This window comes from Egretta garzetta, unplaced genomic scaffold (genome assembly GCF_000687185.1).
Source record: "Egretta garzetta isolate BGI_Z169 unplaced genomic scaffold, ASM68718v1 scaffold415, whole genome shotgun sequence".
In the NCBI taxonomy this organism is placed as follows: Eukaryota; Metazoa; Chordata; class Aves; order Pelecaniformes; family Ardeidae; genus Egretta; species Egretta garzetta.
Window position 1 is genome coordinate 1,291,306 of NW_009259686.1, and position 19,852 is coordinate 1,311,157.

The 19,852-nt window shown below is 35.5% G+C and overlaps 1 protein-coding gene across 1 annotated transcript in view; it reads left to right on the forward strand.

Annotated features, from left to right (window-relative positions):
• Nucleotides 1–19,852, forward strand: part of MCPH1 (microcephalin 1) — a 324,796-nt gene that overhangs the window by 205,947 nt on the left and 98,997 nt on the right. The window contains exons 8-9 of the mRNA XM_035894170.1: nucleotides 1–562; nucleotides 6,468–6,580. The exon at nucleotides 1–562 is cut by the window's left edge and continues 380 nt beyond it. Coding sequence (XP_035750063.1) covers nucleotides 1–562; nucleotides 6,468–6,580 — 675 coding nt within the window. The remainder of the gene's footprint in view (nucleotides 563–6,467; nucleotides 6,581–19,852) is intronic.

The window sequence follows — 19,852 nt, forward strand, 5'->3', positions numbered from 1 at the left end:
TGTTCGTTGGATAGAAGCTTCCCTGTTGACAGAAATGATTGTATTATTGAAGCCAAGAAGAGGAAGAAACTACAAAAGCGATCTAGTTTGAAACTAGCTACCTCAGAACTAGCTCCATCAGGTTCTAGTGAGTTCTTGCAAGCAGTTACTACATATAGCAAGTCTTTTTGTGCTGAAGAGGCTTCTTATGAAGACTTCTTTTCATCATCTAATTTGAATGAAAATGAAGTGCAGGTACGAGTACCAAATGAATCACAGAATCCTTCTGAAGTTTGTTGCAAAGACTCTTTTACAAGCATGGACTCACTTGATGCGAGTTTCTGTAAGCCACATACCACTTCCAAGAAAAGTAGGAAAAGGTCTGTTCCAGTAAATGATCTATCAGTAAAGAAAAACTTCAAACCAGCTGAATACCCTGGAAGTGTGCCATTAAATTATATGTCAGATGGTGAAAAAGCTGACACGGCAGAAGCTCTAGATTCTGATGATGTGAATAGGCTGCCTCAGCATGCACATGAAAAATCCTACAGAACCAATGTGAATTACAGTACTCACACTATTGGTAAGTCTCTGTATAGAGCTGGAAAATGAAAAGATACCATACTGCATTAGATATACTAATGCAACTAAATTGCAAAATGAACTGCCGTTCCCAAGGGAAAAATATTTCAGAATTACACCAAAAGAAGAAAATGCTGCAGTACTGACTTTATTTTTGAATAAAATAAATGAGTGCATAGGATCCAAAAGAACACCCTTTTTTCCCCATACATTACAAACACAAATAGGTCCTCAAGAGATAAGGAAACCATGCTCACAAAAGGCAACAAAAGTATGTGAGCTTTCTTTTCCCCTAATGCTTGGTATACTGTGAACTTTCTGCTGCTATTCAAAACCTGTTTAAGAAACCAAGGTCTTTCTGTTTTAAATGTTATGGTGCTCTTGTAAATTGTTTATAAGTAACTCCCCATCATAGGGTACCTTGTTCAAATTATTTTTTATTTCACAAGTTACAAGTTGCTACTTCAGATTAATTGCTGCTCAGGGCATAAAATCTCTAGTGGAAAAAAATTTTTGAGTTAGCAATTTCTAACTTGTGCTATGATGAAGATTGAATAAGACATTTGAGGGCATGTGCAAGAGTTACACTGTAAGCATCTTTTTCAACCATGGCTTTTTTATATGGAACTGACCTTATTTTTTAATAATAATTATAGGAGTATTTTTTATATTTGAGTATTTTCAGGTTGGTGTAGCCTAAATTATTCCAGTGTAAATGTATACTAGAATATTGAATCTCAGGAACTTCCCTGAAAAATGCTCCTAACTTGCATTAGGGTAATGGCTTTTTTTGATATTTTGAGCTCCATTTGTCAAGCTTTGCATAGGGTTAAATATTTGTAATTATAATTGTATATTTTAGTCGTTTGTTTTCCCTAGAAAATTCTGCAACAGTTCATCAATGAATTATAACTTGGGCTCAACAAACTTTCTGTCAGGCTTATGAAATCATCCAGTAGAAATGTTGAATGGTGACTGTGCTAATATCTATGGGTAATAAGTTACTGAACTGTGAGCAGCTATTTTGGGTTCACTACATCTGTATTTTAATACCTGAAGTGCATTGTTATAACACAGTTAAAAAAAAGTTGATGCAGGTGTGTGTTACACAATAAATGTACACCCATAAACATATGAACCCACTGTATGGTGCTTTTGCCATGTGGCAGTGTACTAGAAGATGATCCTTAAATTATGTATTTCTTAATCCTAAAGATGTCTGCTTTTCATTAAGCAATCATGAAAACGAATGGGGAAGGAGAAAATGTTTACTACTTTGAAACTTAGGTATGCCAGTTAATTTTAGAGGTAATTCTAACTTTTACATTCTAGTGATTAAATTATGGTCAGTGTTCTAGCATGTTATATTTTCTTGCTGGAAAACTTCTTTAAGATAACAGATTTTGGAGGAGATAAACAAAAGCTACCCAATTTTTATACTTTTTATCCTTTTTGTTTGGAACATCTGTAAGTCTCAATTTGTGTTTCTGGTGATTTTAATAACATTTGTGATTTATCAGTGATGGCCGTTTTCCCAAATATAATGCATTCAGCTTCATGTATCTGTTGTGTAGTCAAATAGAACCTCAAGTTTGACAGCTCAGATGACCTCACTTAAAAATGGAAGGAATCAATACTGAAAGATGAGTTGTGTTTTCCCTAATGCAAGTTCTGTGGAAGAAAATTAAAATCTCCTTTTAAACTTACTACTGTGACACTGTATGATGGAATGATTAATTTTTATTAAATATAGGTTTAATGTTTCCTTTTTTTTGGCTTGAATGTAAGTTATTTCTTGTCCCTGATAATTAGTAAATAAATAGTAAATTGCTTTGTTTTTTCTGTACGTTGTATGTGATTTGAAAACTGGTAATACATTATATTATTTTTAAAAGCTTAAAGAATTGTATATATTTTAAATATCAACCATTTTTCTTGCCCATTTTTTTTCCTTGTGTTTTAGGTCAGTGGCACTCTTACACAGTGTCTTTAATGAGAAGAAATAAGATTTGATAAGCTTTCTTTCCACAGACTACTTGGAACATTTGGTTTTAAAGTAGAAGTGTAACATGCAGCTAATCTGAAACTAACTTTTCAAGTCCTGATGGTTATGTTGTAGCAAACTTCAGGTTCCTTTGTAGGGTACACTCAGGGCAGTTGTTCTGCTGAACAGCACAGGCATAAACATGTCTATTTTCATCTTACTCCAAGTCACAAATCAAGCAGGGAGTCAAGCAATCACAGATGCAAGAGTTCAAATTAATTAGCTCATAAGAATATTAAAAGATGCTTTCCTGTTCAGATTCACTACTTCTTTCTCAGCTTCATTTCTGGAGATGTAATAAATTTTCTATACTTCTGATACTAAACCTGATAAATTTCAATGCTCTCTACTCAAGCAGTGCTGTGTAACTGGGGTTTGTGTGTCAGTACCTAAATTTTTAGCAGTTACAAAGTGAGGAAAATAGTGGCTTTTCTTGGTCAGGAATGTAAGTTTATGGAAATGCAGTAATACTATCTTTTGTGAAAGTTAATGGTCTGTGTTACTAGGAGAGTCTAAGAACTTATTTGTCATTCATGTTGTAAATTGCTTTACTTTGAAATCCAGTACATCTGCTTCTAACTTTTTTAGGGCTGATGTTAGGGTAAGTTGACACTTGAACCACATGGTTTAGAATGCCAATACTTGCTCAGATTTGATGAATTCCTATGACTTTTCTTCTGAAAGCTCAACAATAAATAATATTGGGCAAGGAATGCAAGAATACGCTCTTTAAGGTTTTATCATCCTAAAATCATTTAGAAATTTGAAATGGGACTTAGCATAATTTTCAGTCTTAAAAATAAATTTAAGGCTTAGCTGAGTGAATTTTAGATATTTATGGTGAATGTGGGAAGCACGTATTATCTTAGTTGGCCAAAAGACATAAACTTACACCCATTATAGTGTAATTAATGTAGTTCAGTGTTAAGATGGGGAATCTGGAATATCATTGTGTTATTTGGTGTAAAAATGATGAAGTTTAATTTAGATGAATGAGTTTTACCTGAGGTTCTAGGTGCTTATTGCAACTAAAATACTGTTTATGTCTTTAACAACACACATGTGAAAACTTCCTTAGAGTTGATGTGCCTTTTCTTTTTTCCTTCAGTTTTGGAAGAAGACAAACTCACTAAAAATATTGTGATGTGCTCTCATGACATTTTATTATGTCTTTTTTAAAAACAAATGCGGGATGAAGAAGAAAATATTTCTTGCTTGATTTCTTGACTCCTTGCTCTGTTTATCTTCACAAAAAGTTTAATTGTAACTAATTACTAAAACAAAAAAGGACAAGTATTCCTGAATAGAAGAGCAGGTTGAGGATTATTTTGATGTAGTCAAATTTACAAAGCCTGATGACACTTGTCCTAGACTGCATAAGAAACTAGATAAAATTGTTTTAAACCGTTAATGGGTTCTCTTTGAGAACCTAGTGGGCACATACGCTGTCAGAAGACTTGACAAAATTGTCTTATGAATAGCAAACATTTGGTATTTGCCTGTGCTGGAATAACAACTGCAATAATAATAACAACACAAACTATTAAATATTCTGTGCATATGTACCTGAAGGAATTCTGATGGTGACTAATTCAGACTTATCTTCTTCACAGTTGGGCTAAATAACTCTGGTAAGACCAGAACAGTAGCTATGATATAGCTTAATTTCAGTGACACTTTGTCATGATATTCTTAAAGTAGAACACATAGATATCTATAGATAACATTTTTATTAGACATAATTGATTTGACTGAACAAAAACTAGCTCACTGTGCCTCATCATTACTTGCTTTTTAACTCAAAGGGAATATCAAATGGAATTTTGAAGATAATATTCTGGTTCAAAACTTTACACTGGTGATAAATGATAATGAATGAGTAGAAACGTTAATTGCAAATTAAATTCATTCTGATTTGTTACAGTACTTCAGAACGCTATCAGAGTTGTTGATTTTGGTACCAGTCATTGAGCAATGTTTTAGAAGAGAGTTCAAGGGATCTAATGGGTCACAGTGGCATGAGTTAGTCCAAGCTGATAATCAGAGGAGGTAATGGACCTCGTCCCCTGTTCCTGCTTTCCTTGTGAATATGAAGGACCAACAAGAATGGACCATAACTGGAAAGAGGTCCAAGGATACAGGTCCTAAGGCTAATCCCAAGTGGGACACAAGCTGCAGAGCTCAAGCATTCAGGTGAAGAAAGGTAAAAGGAATAGTGCACCACTTCTTGCTGCCCACCCCCCACCCACCCCTCAAAAACCCCCCAAAACAGTGGATCATCCTTTTACAGTGACTGAAATAACTTACTGAAAATTAACAGAGACATAGCTTGATTTACCCTCATCAGCTTGGGCTAAAGCAGTGGAGTAGATGATCTCCTGACACCCTTTGCAGTCCTGTGGTTGTTGGTGGTTTTTTAAGATTCAAAATACATGCTTAAAAATTCTGTTTTCCACATGTAAGGAGTTAAATCTAAATTTCTTAGCTTTTTTTAATTGTGTGGCAAGATCTTTTCTCCTCTTCTACTTGCCATCAGTTTTCCTCAGTGATTGAAGATGATGGGCCTCAGTGCAATATTAAATAAAATTAACATAGTTAAGTAATTAGTTCTTCCTTTGTTAAATGACACTTTGTATTTAAATATTGAGTTTAAGTTAACAATTGTACTTGAAAGCCAGGTTTACTTGTATTGCACAAAAATTACTGTAACACTGTAAGTTCACATGAAACTTGCAACTTTAGTGTGAAGAAGTGATTAAATTTTGACTAAAGGTTATATTTTTAAAATAAGTAATCAGTAATGGAAAACAATTTTTTGTGTTGTAATTTGTTGTTGTTGTTCTGTCACCTTGAGGATTAACAGTTTAAGCAGCTGACAGAGGAAAAACAAATGATTCTTAGCTGTATGTCCAGTCAGAGTAGTAAATACAGATAGTACCCTTCAGTATTTTCCGAAAGTAATCAGAAGCAGCTTATTTGGGAGGAGCTGAATTTAGGCCACTTTAATCACTAATTATGAAACTTTCTTTAACTGGTCTCATGCACTTCTTTGAAATGAAAAATTAACGAATGTCCTAAAGTAGACTCCTCTGAATTAAATATGGGAAAAATGATCTACTTAAATCTTCAGTAATTAAAACTTCATTGATCAAGATAGATCAAGGTTTTTTCATCTTATGCAATCGAGCTAATTTCTCAAATGAGTCAAAAGTTTATTATATACTGCTTTTAAAAGTCATTCTGGCAGTGTTGAAGAATTAAATATATGTTAATTCACAAAATAAGTGATGAAAAATTCTGCTTTTTGGCAGCCACATCAGAGTACATTCTTACGGATGGTGACTTTTATAAATAATAGGAGTGATAAGACTGCATGCACACGCAATCCTTGCCTGCTAACAGCTTGCTAGATTTGCTTGCAAAGTGTTTGAAAACATGTTTCAGACCTTCAGGTCATTTCAGATAAACACAGTGTGTACTGAAAGTGTTGACATTTCAATAATAAAGTAAAAATCTAGCCCCCACTGCAGCCTCTCAGATATCTCTGTACTCAGAGAAATTGCAAATTTTGTAAAGCAATTTAGCTGATTCTATACTTGTAGTTAATATATGGTTTTAAAAATTTTGGAAATTGGTGGATTTATAACTAGCTTATTTACAAGATCAGACAGTGAAAGATTAAGTCAGATGCTTGAGTGTCATTCTTTCTTCCGTAACTGAAATACAACGGAAAAATAACTGGTATAAATTAACTTAATTATCTTAATGTACATAGCTCTATGTGCTATGATAAAATAATTGGTGGCAGTTTAATTTCACAAGATTGCATTTTTCATTTCAAGTTTCTAAATTTGGTTTCTAGGTGATGAAAATGAAGTTTCAGAGTGTCATGTTACTGATGGCTCTTGCAAAGTTTTTAATGAACAAAAGAATAAGCACAATGGGGGGTTAAGAAAAACTAGAAGACTCCAAAAGGTCAGTTTAACTGGACATCTTGTTTGTTAAGCTCTTTCTTTTTCTTAGAGAACCACTGAGTGCCTTTGTGTGTACAAAAAAGAAATGCATTTTCTGTGCACCATCAATTAAAAAACTTCTCTGAATCTCACTTGCCTTGAAATGTTACGTGACTGGCATTCAAAGAAAATACATATAACCATGGAACTCAGCTTTCTGGTAACTCGTGGTGGCAAAGTTCATGCTAGCTTGACATTGTAAAGGAGCTTGGTAAGTCAGCTCAAACTGTTTTAGTTGAAAAGCCGCTGAAGTAACCTGAAAAGGTGCCTATCCCTTTTTGGAGGAGTTATTAAACAGGGTTGGGGTTTTTTGTTTGTTTTATAGTGGATCATCCCCAGTGGATATTTCTGCAGGATAAAGTTTTATGCAATATTTTCTTCTAGGTTCAGGTAAAGCTAGACTTACTACTTACTACTTGAGCTCAGTTCTAATGTAAAAAAAAAAAAAAAAAAAAAAGGATTGGGTCAGCACTGGATCTTTTCTGGGTGTTTTTCCCTAGTAAAAGCTTTTTGTAAGTAAATACAAAACTGATCAGGAAAATAAATAGGAGTAGTTCTTATCAGTAGGTAGCAAGTCATACAATTAAAATGAGCACTGAATTGTTTTGAGAATGGGAAGTCCTAAAGCACCAAAAGATGTCTGAGGTAATTAATTATATGAAACAAATTAGACAGGTGTTTCATTGGTAGCTATTCGTGGAATTTCAAAGAGATTGATCACAGATTTTAATCCTCTTTTATGTAAAAGTTCTGAGCCAGTGCAATTACTGGGCTTTTCAACCTTTTAAACATCCGAAGATGGGATATTAATCTCCATGGACCAGTGATCTTCTCTGCATTGAAATTATTATTTGACTTTTTGCCTGCATCTTACTGCTTGTTATTTTTTATGTATTTTTTCAGTTTCTTTTCCTAAGTATATAGGTATATATTATTTGTATAACTAATAAATAAGTATTACGTAGAATTTATAAATTAACTTCACTCTAGATCCATGTCCTATAGAAACGTTATAGCATTATACTTCTTAGGCTAAAGCATCTATGCAGAACTGTTTCATTTTCTGCCACAGAAATCTGACTAAAGCTGCTAAACATATGTCCACAAACTACAGTCAGCAGTCAGGGGGTCTTCCGAAAGCCATCTGCAGAAATGGTGTTTGGAGATTTATCACATTTGTTGGTACTGATTCCGTCTCCTGTGCAATTACGCTACAAGAGCATTATACAGTAGTGCTAGTTTTGATTCATTTCTCTTAAGAAAAGATCCCAGCATAAGTATTACATACTGGACAAAAACCAATATGAAGTTCTTTTTTATTGTTCCCCTTTTTGAAACCTGGCCTTGCAGTCAAAGGTGGTATCTTTGAATGGGTCTGCTTGCAAAGCATGCTTTGTGAGGTGTTTAACAGTAGCAAAAGCTAAGCAGCAGCTGGGGAAAATTCCTATTCAGTGTTTTGAGATGGCTTCTCTCATCCATCCATTTCAGCTGGGTGATAATTCAATTTTTCTCAAATATCAGTAAAATAGCAGCACATGCTTTCTTTCATCTCATGAATGCTTTTAAAAATAATTTTAAAGATTTCCAGATGCAGTTTAAGTGTGAAAATTTATATACAGACAATGCTGGGGGTTTTTGATTGAAAATTAAAAAGAACTTCACAAGAAGATTTTATGTGGTTTAACCAGACAGTCTGGCAACCAGACTGTTGCACTGAAAAGTTTTACTTCTTATTTTCCTCAAGCAATTGTCCATTAATATATATTCAGTGTTTATTAATAGGACTATTTAAGATCTATTTTCAATTGTATGCATACATGCATGCAAAATTTATAAAGCCAATGTTGGAGATTCCTAGGAAATTCTTAGTGAAGCAATTTTAAGAGGATATTGTTTTGAAGAAAATTAGACTGTCTAAATTTTTATAAATAATTAAGTTGCAAAGCTTCTCTAGTTCCAGTCACAATATGTTCTTAAAGCTTTTTAAAAACAACCAAACATTATACAGATTTTTAATAAACACTTTTTTCAATGGCTGCAGCTTAAACATTGCAACACTTTCCTAATGTTTGACATGAAGGTGAAGTTAAGTTAGAAAATCTTAGTTTGTTTCCTTTGCGCAAAGCAAAAAGTGTATGAGAGAAATAGCTCAAATATTAAAAAAAAACCCACAATTGTATTGAATCACAGTATTATGAACAATTTTCTCCTGTTTATTTGAATCTTAAAAGAAAGTTTATGTTAATAATACAAATGCAAAAGAAATGCCATTTCCTAGCCATTTTAATATACTAACATTTCCAGAAATGTGACTGTTAATCTCCAGACCTTTTATATCTAAAAAAAGAAAAAAACCTCCAACCTTTAAATTGTAATCATTGTAGAGTATATGCGGTTTTGTACTGCGTGGTTCCAATATGAGGCTTCAAATCATACTGCTGGTGTTCTGGGAATCTGTTTTAAGTGTAATCTGTTAAATTCATTACTTAGCTCTAGGTCTCTTAATTTGGGAAGCAATGTAAATTGCAGTTAGTTTTTTCATAGAAAAAGAGTTTGAAACCTAATATCTTTTTAAAAACAATTGAGGTGTTTGACTAATGTAATTCCTAGACAACATCTGGATTGAAACTTTTTAGAGTATGTAATCATAACTCATTCGCCACCATGTATGCTACTGAACACTACTAGTATAACGCATTCACTGCACTGAGTGCATGTCGGTAGGCATTTGGAGTTCACTATGTGATGGTAAATAATAAAAAAGCCCTACAAAAATATCTTTTAGAAATATGACCAGGCGTAAGGGTTAACATTATTTGCTTCCATGGTTACTTCAATTTATCATTTGTAGTTTCTTTAATTTAATATGAATCAAGCTGTAGATTCTGTATTTCTCTGCTCTGCTATTGTGTTATGCATTTGTTTTCTTCAAAACCTGATGCAGGTTGAGTTTCTTGTATTTTGTTTTAGCTGAAATTAATGTCAAGGATGTCTTTGTTCAGGTGCTTTGATATCACAATTTTAAATTACAAGTACTCATATTTTCTTTGTCTGTAGGCATGCCTCTAGTACTCTTAACATAGAAGACTTCTGATCAAAGTTATCTAAAATTGTAGTGTCAGTTAACAAAAGCCTGATGCCTATTGAAGACAGCAGTTTATAATGGCAGCTCCAGGCATGTTGGGGGAAGATAAGTAAGGTTTTCGGGAATCTTTAATGGTTTCAGGAACAAGCTTCTTGGATTTAAAACACCACCACCACGGCCAAAAAACCCAGGAGTTTTGGTGTGTTGTACGTATTCAAATGCAGCACATAAAGATAGATTTAGAAAACTGGCCCATGGGTTTGAACTTCTTAGTTTTGAGACATGACAGCCTATAATTGAGGATAGTTCTAGATTCTTACTCATGGAGAGCTGGTAAGGATAAGCAATGTGGATTAATGCCTATGAATGTCAGCAGGTGGCTTCCCTGGTCTAGAAATCTAAGTTGATGATACTGGATTGCAGAGATTGCATTATGATGCATTTTTCAATTATTCCATGGAACTGAATACATAGTTCTCTGTTGCTTTGCATAGAGATGGCAAAGTGAAATAACTAAAAATCGTAAAGCCAAAAATTTTTTCAGACAAGTTAGTGTACAGTGGTGTTAATCTGTTGGTATGAGGGTTGAGCACACATTTCATTGCTTAATGTTACATTTATCACAACACCTGTTGCATGTCACAAATGTAAACATTTTGTACTTTAAACAGATCAGAGAGAGACTCATAAATAACCAGTTAACTGTGATTTTTACTCAAATTGTTTCGTATTTTTAGAGGGATATCAGAGGTGATAGGTATCTCTTAAAGTATCTAGCGGTATCGCATCAGTAGAAATGCAATTGGAATAAATTTTACACTCAAAAAATCCCCTTAAAGTACTGTTTTCTGAGTGAACAGAAGAAACTCTTCAGCCATGTGAAAAAAAGTTAAGCATCACAAGGGACAATTAAAAGCATATTTTCACAAAGAAAACAGTATGGACTTAACTGAAATTCCTTCAGTTTTGTTTTTAGACTCATCTTGGCTTGTATTTCTGTAGCTCTTGGATCGGGGTAAAGTTATCAACACTGATCTTAAGATATTTTTGAGAGAGGAGAAAAATTTTACAAAGAATATAAACTCACGCTGAGGAACAATTTGTGTAAAGCAGGCCATCGTTAGAACCCATTATCAATAACCTTTTTGAAAATATTTTATTCATGGCAAAACAGATTTTAATATCCTGAAATATCTGTAGCTGTAAAACGTGAAGCATCTTGCCAGACATTCAGGAAAGTAACTTTATGTCTGTGTTTGATATGTGTATTTGTAGACTGTCTTAAACAGACTGTATCAATTTAGGAGACAATATCTTTCTATGTTTTCCTTTCAGTTTTGATTTTGTAGTTGCTTTGAATAGGTACATGTTTTAAACACTGATACTTGAAATGTTACTGACTTCGAGCCACAAATGAATATTAAACTAGTGTGAATTAGACAAGGTGGAAACATGCAACCTCATTTACGGCTAAGAGTGAAGAAACTGGAACTACCTAAACATTTATGGTCTGAGGAAAATACTTGATGTAATGAGGGTGGTGGACAAGTGGTCGTTGAAAATTATTCTAATCGATTGCTTCTGGGTGTAGTGATGAGATGAGTGACTGAAGCTACAGATTATAAGAGTGCTTGCGTGGTACCGTTGAGAAACTTTTATGGTATTGACCAAATGTCTGGTGGTGTGATTTTATGCATATCTGATAGAATATTTCTTGTTTAAAAGATGTCTCGTCTTACATGAAGTAATCCTGAAAGTGTCTGACCAACTCTAGCTGATGACAACTGAACAGCTGATTATTGTTTAACTGTAGTTATCTAGCTGACTCAACATAAAGTTGAAGAAACGAGTTGTTGGGAAACAAGCTTTTGAGCACACTACATTGTGTGACAAGTAACTTTGAAAGTGTCAGTGATAAAAGGATCTGTTATACATCACTGGAGAAAATTTGCTTCCCTGGAGTGTCTGAAATAAGCCACAGAATGGGACATTGAAATCCAACAATGAAAGTGTATTTTACTGGCAAGACACAGCTTATGCTATTGCTATACCCAAAATACAGCTGTGGTCATTTGTTTGTTCCAATTGTCCAGGTTTGGTAATAATATTAGCATTTGAGAACAAAATGGCGTATCAATAAGTAGTGTTAGTATTTGTTTCATATAAATGGAATATGCAGATACTCATTTGATAAAATACCTACTTTTCATTCTTTTGGTATGGAGTTAGGTAATGAAAGAAAACCTAAGAACTTCGTATTTGCCTAATGAATTTAAAAAATATTGAATGCTAGAAGAGTGATGTATAGGAAAAACTAAAATAAGTATCAGCAAGGTTAATGAGAGATGGCTAAAATCACTGAAAACTATTCTTAGTAAATATTTGAAAAGCAGAGTCTCAAAATACTGCCTGTGACTTAGTACTTACTGGTCATGCTCAAGCTTTTCAGAGCATAGCACTGTAAAGGATGCCTACGTATCCCATGGTTTGAGACAATTTTATAAGTCCTGTATGTTTAAACTCATGAGTATTTTCACTCAACCTTTGCAAGGCAGTTCTGGTTCTGGTCCAGCTAGTGAATTTGTCCCCCACTCTTCTCCCACATCTAGTTGAGGGCTTCCAGAACAGAAGCCATACTCTTGGCATCTGCTGCTGCACCTTACAGTTCATGCTTTCAGCCATGTCCTAATGGCAACAGCTTCATTATCACCACTTGGGGATTCTGCCATTCCTGCCAGGAAGATCTGCAGATGGACCTAGTGGACTGGTTCATGGCCTTGGGTCCCTAGAAATCATTCTCTTTATGATAGGTTTCATGCTAGCTATTCTGGACTACCTGCTGAAGTGCTATGGTCTATTTCTTAACTTGAAAAAAAAATCTCTTTTCAAGTCAGTATATTTCAAAAGGCACAGCCTCCTCTCAAATGAGGTTTAGGGCATTTCCTGTTGTCCCAGGGGCACTGGCAACTGCTGTTCACAGACTTGTATGGGTTGCTGTTTGGAATGGAAACATGTGCCATGAGAGAGATATTGGAGGTGGTTGACTTTGCAGTTTGTCATCTTAGCAGGCAGGGTAGTTAAGATCCAGGAATTGAATTCGCCCAAGTTTTTATATAAAATTGTCACTAAATTTCTGTTCAGTCAACAGATCAACATACTGGTTCTTTTTCAGAACCTTAATCAAGAAATAGTGTCTTAACTATATGGAGAGTTTTGATTTTTGTCTGCATAGAATTAAGAGAAAAAAACCACCTTCACTGTTTGTCTTTTTTTGTTGTTTTTTTCCTAGGATTGGAGGTATGGTGGGTTTTGGTCCAGAGACTATGAGGTCTTACATAAAGTCAGAACATCTTTTTTATTATTACTTTTAGGCAAGTAGGAAATTGTTTGAGAGCTATCCACGGTGAACAGTAGATAGGGATAAGCATTGAAGATAAAATCCTAGAATCCCAAGCTATTTGAAGTACATCTATGCCATCTCCATCCTTTTATTTAGAAGTCTATGGCAGTCTTGGATTTGATGGTGGAAAGGAGGCTTAGGTGCAAGAAATAGAAGCAACTCTTTCTGGCTCAGAGCATGAGGGGAACAGTGCATAACCTTGTGTAAGAAGTGAGAGCATGCAGTCCATGCTTGAGACATACATACCTCACTGCTGAAGATATGTATATATTCTGTAACTTAATTCTAAGTACTGATAAATCACAATTCTTTTCTAGTTTTGGGGTACACTGTTACATTTAACACTGAGGTTGTAACCATCATGCCAGATAAACCAAACAGTTCCCTGGGCTGCAGCTGATTTGGCAAAGAATCAGTGTAAAACTGAAACTCTTGACATCAGAAACCACCAGGAGGAAAAGCAACTGCTGGTTAGACTGTCTTTTTTGGGGGAAATTTAACTCTTGGAAAAATGAGCACCCTACATAAACCCTACTGGTATCTGGCACGACTCTATAGGCTGGAAATCCTTTAGTTGATGGAACTGCTTTCTAGATTATAACCTCACCACTCTTGAAAATCGTCGAAAGTCAATCTGAACAAAAGACTTCCTAAACTCCATTTCATCAGCACTTGACACATCTTCATTAACATTTTTTTTAATAATTTAACAATTTCCACCATTGTTTTCTATATTGAAATTAAACATTTTATGAATTAGTGGTGTGATCTTTGTAGAATTGAATTATGAGCTCACAAAGAAGTCTGTGTGGAACAGGAATATAAATACGCAGTTAAATAGGAAAAAATCTTGCACCACATTACTCCTTAATAGATATACTACTTCCTACTAGAATAAATAATCAGAAATGCTGAAAACAGTGGCTGTTGATCTACACTACAAAAAATCTTTTTTTGAAAGCGTTGTGTGCATGTATGAGTAATTCATAATCCTTCAAGATCCTAAAAACAAAGCGAGTGGTTGGGTTTTTTAAATTATTATACTATCCTTCATAATATTGCTGTTGCTTCTCAAAGCCTGAAATAAGTATTATTTGGTTGTTTAGCATATTGCCTAGAGGGCAGTAAAGCTTTTAACTGCGGTTGTTGACTATCATCAAGTGAGTTACAATCTTGTCAGCAGGATATTTACTGAAATTTACAGTCTTGTGTCTTAACACAAACCTAACATAAATCCAGGCTTGACATTTTTGAGCTGCAAATGTGTTCAGGAGTGTCTTCACCTGAAATTCATAGAATCATAGGATGTTTTGGGTTGGAAGGGACCCCTAGAGGTCATCTAGTCCAACCCCCCTGCAGTGAGCAGGGACACCACTAACTAGATCAGGTTGCTCAGAGCCCCATCCAACCTGTTTCCAGGGATGGGGCCTCCGCTACCTCTCTGGGAAACCTATTCCAGTGTTTTACCACCCTCATTGTAAAGAATTTCTTCCTCATATCCAGTCTAATTCCACTCATTGCTGCATAGTTGGCCATCTCCAGAAGACTTCAAATATCCAAATTAACCTCACGGTGTTAATAATTGTGCAAACCCAGTATTTAACAGTTGGGGTGATGCAAAATGATTATTTCCCTCTTAAGACAGTTCCATCCCTCCAGACTGTGCAATGGAAGTGTGTCTTTTTGTGCCTAAGTTGCTTCTGCCCAATGTATGACCCACCATGAGCAGTGTTAACTGAGCCATTGATGTCTGCAATGAAGTAGCTGAGATGTCATTTCTAGTGAACTTTCCATGATGGGTGGCAACCACCATTACCAAAACCAGAATGGATGGCTGATGAGGGCTAAAAAATCAAACCATTAATTTTGCTGAAGCTACTCAACTGTTGTCCACTACCCTCGTGGGTTGGTTTTTATCTCACTGTTAGGGCATAGGATATCTCAGCTGAAACTTTATTAAATGCTTTTAGTTTGTCGTAAGTCAGCCGTCCAAAGAAATTGTACACTTCATTGGATCATTATGAAGTATAAACAGTTTTTAATGTCTGAACAGATGAAATGGGTTCACTCCTACATCATGCTTAAGTTTTTGTTGAAATTATTCACAGAAGGGTACAAGTTATTTTTTTAGCCTTGGTGAACTTGGGGGTGGGGGGAGAAGTTCATGTTGCTTAAAATTTCACCTTCCCAAATGACTTGTGAGAATCACTGGGCATTATGTGGTGCTAATGACAGAATTAATTTATGCCTTAGTGTGGTCTTTAAAATGTTTCTGCTTGCATGTATGAGTTTTCTCCGTAACATAGTGTTGCTACATGATAGCCCTTGTTCCTCTTTCCCGTCTTGTGACTTTTTTGAGCTTTCACTTTCTGTCAGTATCTGAACTATAAAATAGCTTTTCCTTCCCTTAGCATCCCACTTCTTAAGATTCACTTCTGTTACATTGGCAGTCTGTCCCTTTCTGTCTCCTCAGGTTTCACATTATATGGTCCAGAGGTGAAACTTTCCCAGTAAAAGACAGTTGAGAACTGGATTGCTTTTCCTGAGCAATGCTGACTGGGAAGCCAACCCCTAATTTGTACCTGTTGGAAAGGCTTGGGCTGCCCATCAGAATGGGAATCATTGCTGCCTGTGCTTGCAGAAATGATAATTCTGCTTGTCAGGTTTTTTTAGTGTCATGTTGATTGACTTGGAAATTTTTGGTTGCAGTCAAAGTGGTGATAAGGAGCATCTGCTCTCCCCTTAATCTTTATCAGTCCTACCAGAAAAAGTCAGTCTTTAGTTTTGCTAACGATCACAGCCAGAGAAACCTGTCTTTTGAAGTTGCAGAATGCTGTGAAAGCTGTCCGTTGCTCCAGAGTTTTGTATCCCCAATGGTTGGTTGGGTTTATGGTTTTGTTTGGTTTTTTTGGGTTTTTTGTGGGTTTTTTTAATATAGATGTTAGCTATTATGGTTGCATGTGGAAAACTGACAATGTCAGTAAGTTGTAAACTGTGACACTGCCAGCAGAAGTTCTAGGGGTTCCTATGTTTGTGATTACACGATTTCTCATTTTTTCTCATCTTTGGCAGTGAAGGAAAGCTGATGCCCAGGCACCAGTCATGTCATCTTATTTTTCATATAGGCTGCTTTGTTTTTTCATCTTTCCCCATGGTAGCATTGATTTAGTTAGGATGGGTGCATTTTTCAGGACCAAAGCAGAGGTAATATATTTGGTCAGGAAATTACAGTCGAAATTGAGTTTGCAGCCCGAAGAAACTGGAAAAATATCAGCATCGATGGACTGATAAGAGGAGAAAGGCCAGCCAGAAAGTAAATTAAAACTCTGAATAATTGCCATTTAAAACTACTGAATAGTAATCATTCCTTACAATTACCAATTATTTTCAGCTATGAGCCACAATTGCTTGACTAGAATAAATTAAGGTAGCACAATTTATAGATTGTTTCTAAAAACAGCCTTAAAGTTTTGGATCCTCATTACAACCTTCCCAGACAAAAGCAGAGTGAAATTAACCTGATTCTTGAATATTCCTATGCTCTGTTTTTTGGCTCATGTACTAATAGGACTGAAGATTGCTACTTCTGAAATACAGCTGTAAAGATCAGAAGTGAGTATATGAGTTCTGAACTAATTTCAGAAACATCTGATGGACCTACAACAGCCAGAGAAAAAAGGGATTGGAAGAGTACAAACCAGCATTATAATCTTGTACTTTCCCTTACACCTTGTTTGCACATACATACACTACTTTCCCCTGCCTCCCTCCTGCCCCACAAAAAGTCATTTATCCCTGGTATGTTGGCCAAACCAATGTTGAGTCCTGAAGGTTAAGGTCTATCTTTCATAACTTCTGTCAATTTCAAGGCATAAGAGGATTGTTTGGACTAAGTAACATAAAATTCAAAAGTCGTATTTATTAGTTGAAATCCTTTCTTGAAAAATGTCTGAGACCTTGGTTCTTGACCCAAAGACAAAATGAGATCTAATATACTTGGGCTGGAATTTAACCAGTCACAAATGTAAAACTATCCAGTAAGTTCTTAGCATGAATGCACTTTATTCTTGAGAACTGGATTGGAAAAACATATTTTATGATCACATTTTAATTCCTCTGTCACTTATGAAAAACAACTCATGGCATTCTTAAGGAAACAGAATTTGAGTTCCCTTTCTTGAAAAGCAGGTTGTACAAAACAGGACTTTTCTCTTATTGTCCTTCAGCTCCAAGAAACACCTGCTCAAACATGGAAGAAAGAACACATTTTGACATTGGAGGCCTCTTTTGTGGTGTAGGACAGTTAGCATACAGGAAATATCACATTGTCTTTTAAGTACTGGGAAGACTTACAAATACTATTTCCTTTGAGCTACTGAAATGCATGTTTTATATTTCAGAGGACTTTTAGAAAAATCTTGTTCTTGGCAGACTCTAAAGAAATACTTAATGCAACTGTGCTCCTAAGAAATATATAAAGGAAAGCTGAAGCATGTCATTTGTAATACACAGGCTGTATTCCAGACCTGAAAAATAATTCAGAAAGAAGTGTGTTTTGATTTAGACTACAGACATGTAACTCTTCAGGATTCAGAGATTAATGATAAATAAAAGGACCAGTTAACACCACCTTTTCCAGTATTTTATTCAAAATAATCCTGCTACAAATGTGCATTAGAACTCATAATGATGCTCACCAGATGTCTTTTTGCTGGTCAGAAAAGAAAATGCTAACTCAAAAAATTTTTTGCAATAAAAGCAACATGTAAAATAGAACAGACACAAAGACTATAGAAGAAAAATTGCATAGCAAGGGGGGAGAAGCAATTAACTTGAAAAATGTACAGCTGAAAATTAAAACAGCTTGGATAAGTTTTCAGCTTGGTGAATGTAATTAAAGAGAATTGCTTGTCTTACTGAAGCAATAAAACAAAATGTTGTCTGCTTAGCAAATGACCTCTTACTTGCAAAAATATCCAATTCTGAATGAAAATTAAATAATAGTTTAAAGAAATTAAATTTATTCCAATTTCTACCTTTTGTATGCATCCTTCTGCATTCTTTAGTCTTTGAATTACTTTGAAGTGCACTGACAGAACATTAGCCGAGAATGCTCACTGTACCATCTTGTGTGCTGCATGTTGTGGCATAAAAGTTACAATTCAAAAGCTGTCTTTGCTGGGTGGTGTCAGGACAGGCTGCAGGTTTCCCAATTTGTGTGGGTCCAGTATTTTCAATTCCCTCTAGATAAGGTATTAAGGAACTGTTAACAAACATTCGTGTGCTGAAGCAGCAGCTGTAGGATCTCAAGCTGCTCTAGCCTTGGTTTACAGTAATGCTTTTTTTCAACCCAAGTTTGGCAAAAGTAGTGCTCTGACATTTCATTTATAAAAAGTTGTGAGGAAGGGCATTTTTCTGCATATTCTGAACAGGCACATCAGGATCTGGTTTTGGAGCCAGTACTATACAAGGGCCCCAAGAACCTAGTGTAGCTCTTTTGTGTGGGTGTAACTCCAGACTTTTAGCCAAAGAGCTTCTGATGGCAGTGAGGCTTGGCTTCAGATACTCAAGGGGAACATCATGACAATGCTGAAGCATACATATTTTACATAGGTGACGTTTTCAGCCCAGAAAGATTGGACAGAGAAGAGTAAAACCTTGCTTTTAAGCCATGCTTTGTGCCTTCCCAGGCCGTCACATCCCAGGATCCTTTAATGTTCAGGAGTTTATGCAAATCCAATAACATTTATTAAGACAAATATAAGGTATGCCCTCACTATTTAATAATGTGGCCCCATGTCTGATTGCAATCCTCTGACCTAACCTGTGCAGTAGAATGCCTAATATTGCAATCCTTCAGCCACAAGAACCTTTATTCAATGTCTTACTAGATGCCTTTTTGAGTGTATATACTCAAATTTTGAGTTTATATTGCTTAAAATTTAATACTAATTGTATTAATGTTGTGATAGGTATATTTAATATATAGTGTTGCATCATTATTATTTTTGCTGAGTCTTTGTATGTAAAACTCAAATGTGAAACTGAAGCTGTGAAGTTCTTGGAAATTCCAGGAGCCATTAAATGTGACTGCTGATTTGGAGTTGAAAGTAATACGGTAGAAAGTCTTTTGGCTAAGAATGCAACAAAGTTTGATTACAGAAAAGTGCATATTATCTTCTCTTCAGCTGTCAGGCTAGCAGTAGGCTAAGGCATCATCAGTAAGTATTGCTGGCAATAAATGAGAATTGGGCAACTTACATTTCCAAAAATACTGCATAGAATTTCTCTCAAATATTTAAATATAAAAGTTCGGTTCTTTCCTCATTTGAGGTTTTATTCCATTCCATTATTGTTTGGATTTACATTTTCACATTGTATATATTTTCAGTTCTGAAGTATTGTATAGCTGTCCTGGTTTCAGCTGGGATAGAGTTAATTTTCTTCATAGTAGCTAGCATAGTGCTGTGTTTTGGATTTAGTACCAGAAGAATGTTGATAACACACTGATGTTTTTAGTTGTTGCCAAGTAGTGCTCAGACTACTCAAGGACTTTTTGAGCTTCTCCTGCTCAGCCAGGTGCATAACAAGCTGGGAGTACAGCACAGCTAGGACAGCTAACCCAAACTGACCAAAGAGCTATTCCATACCATATAACGTCATGCTCGGGGGGGTTAGTTGGTTCGGTTGGTCGGTCGCGGGCAGAGTGGTCGCAGCTCAGGCTGTGTGATCGTGGCTCGGGGGCAGTG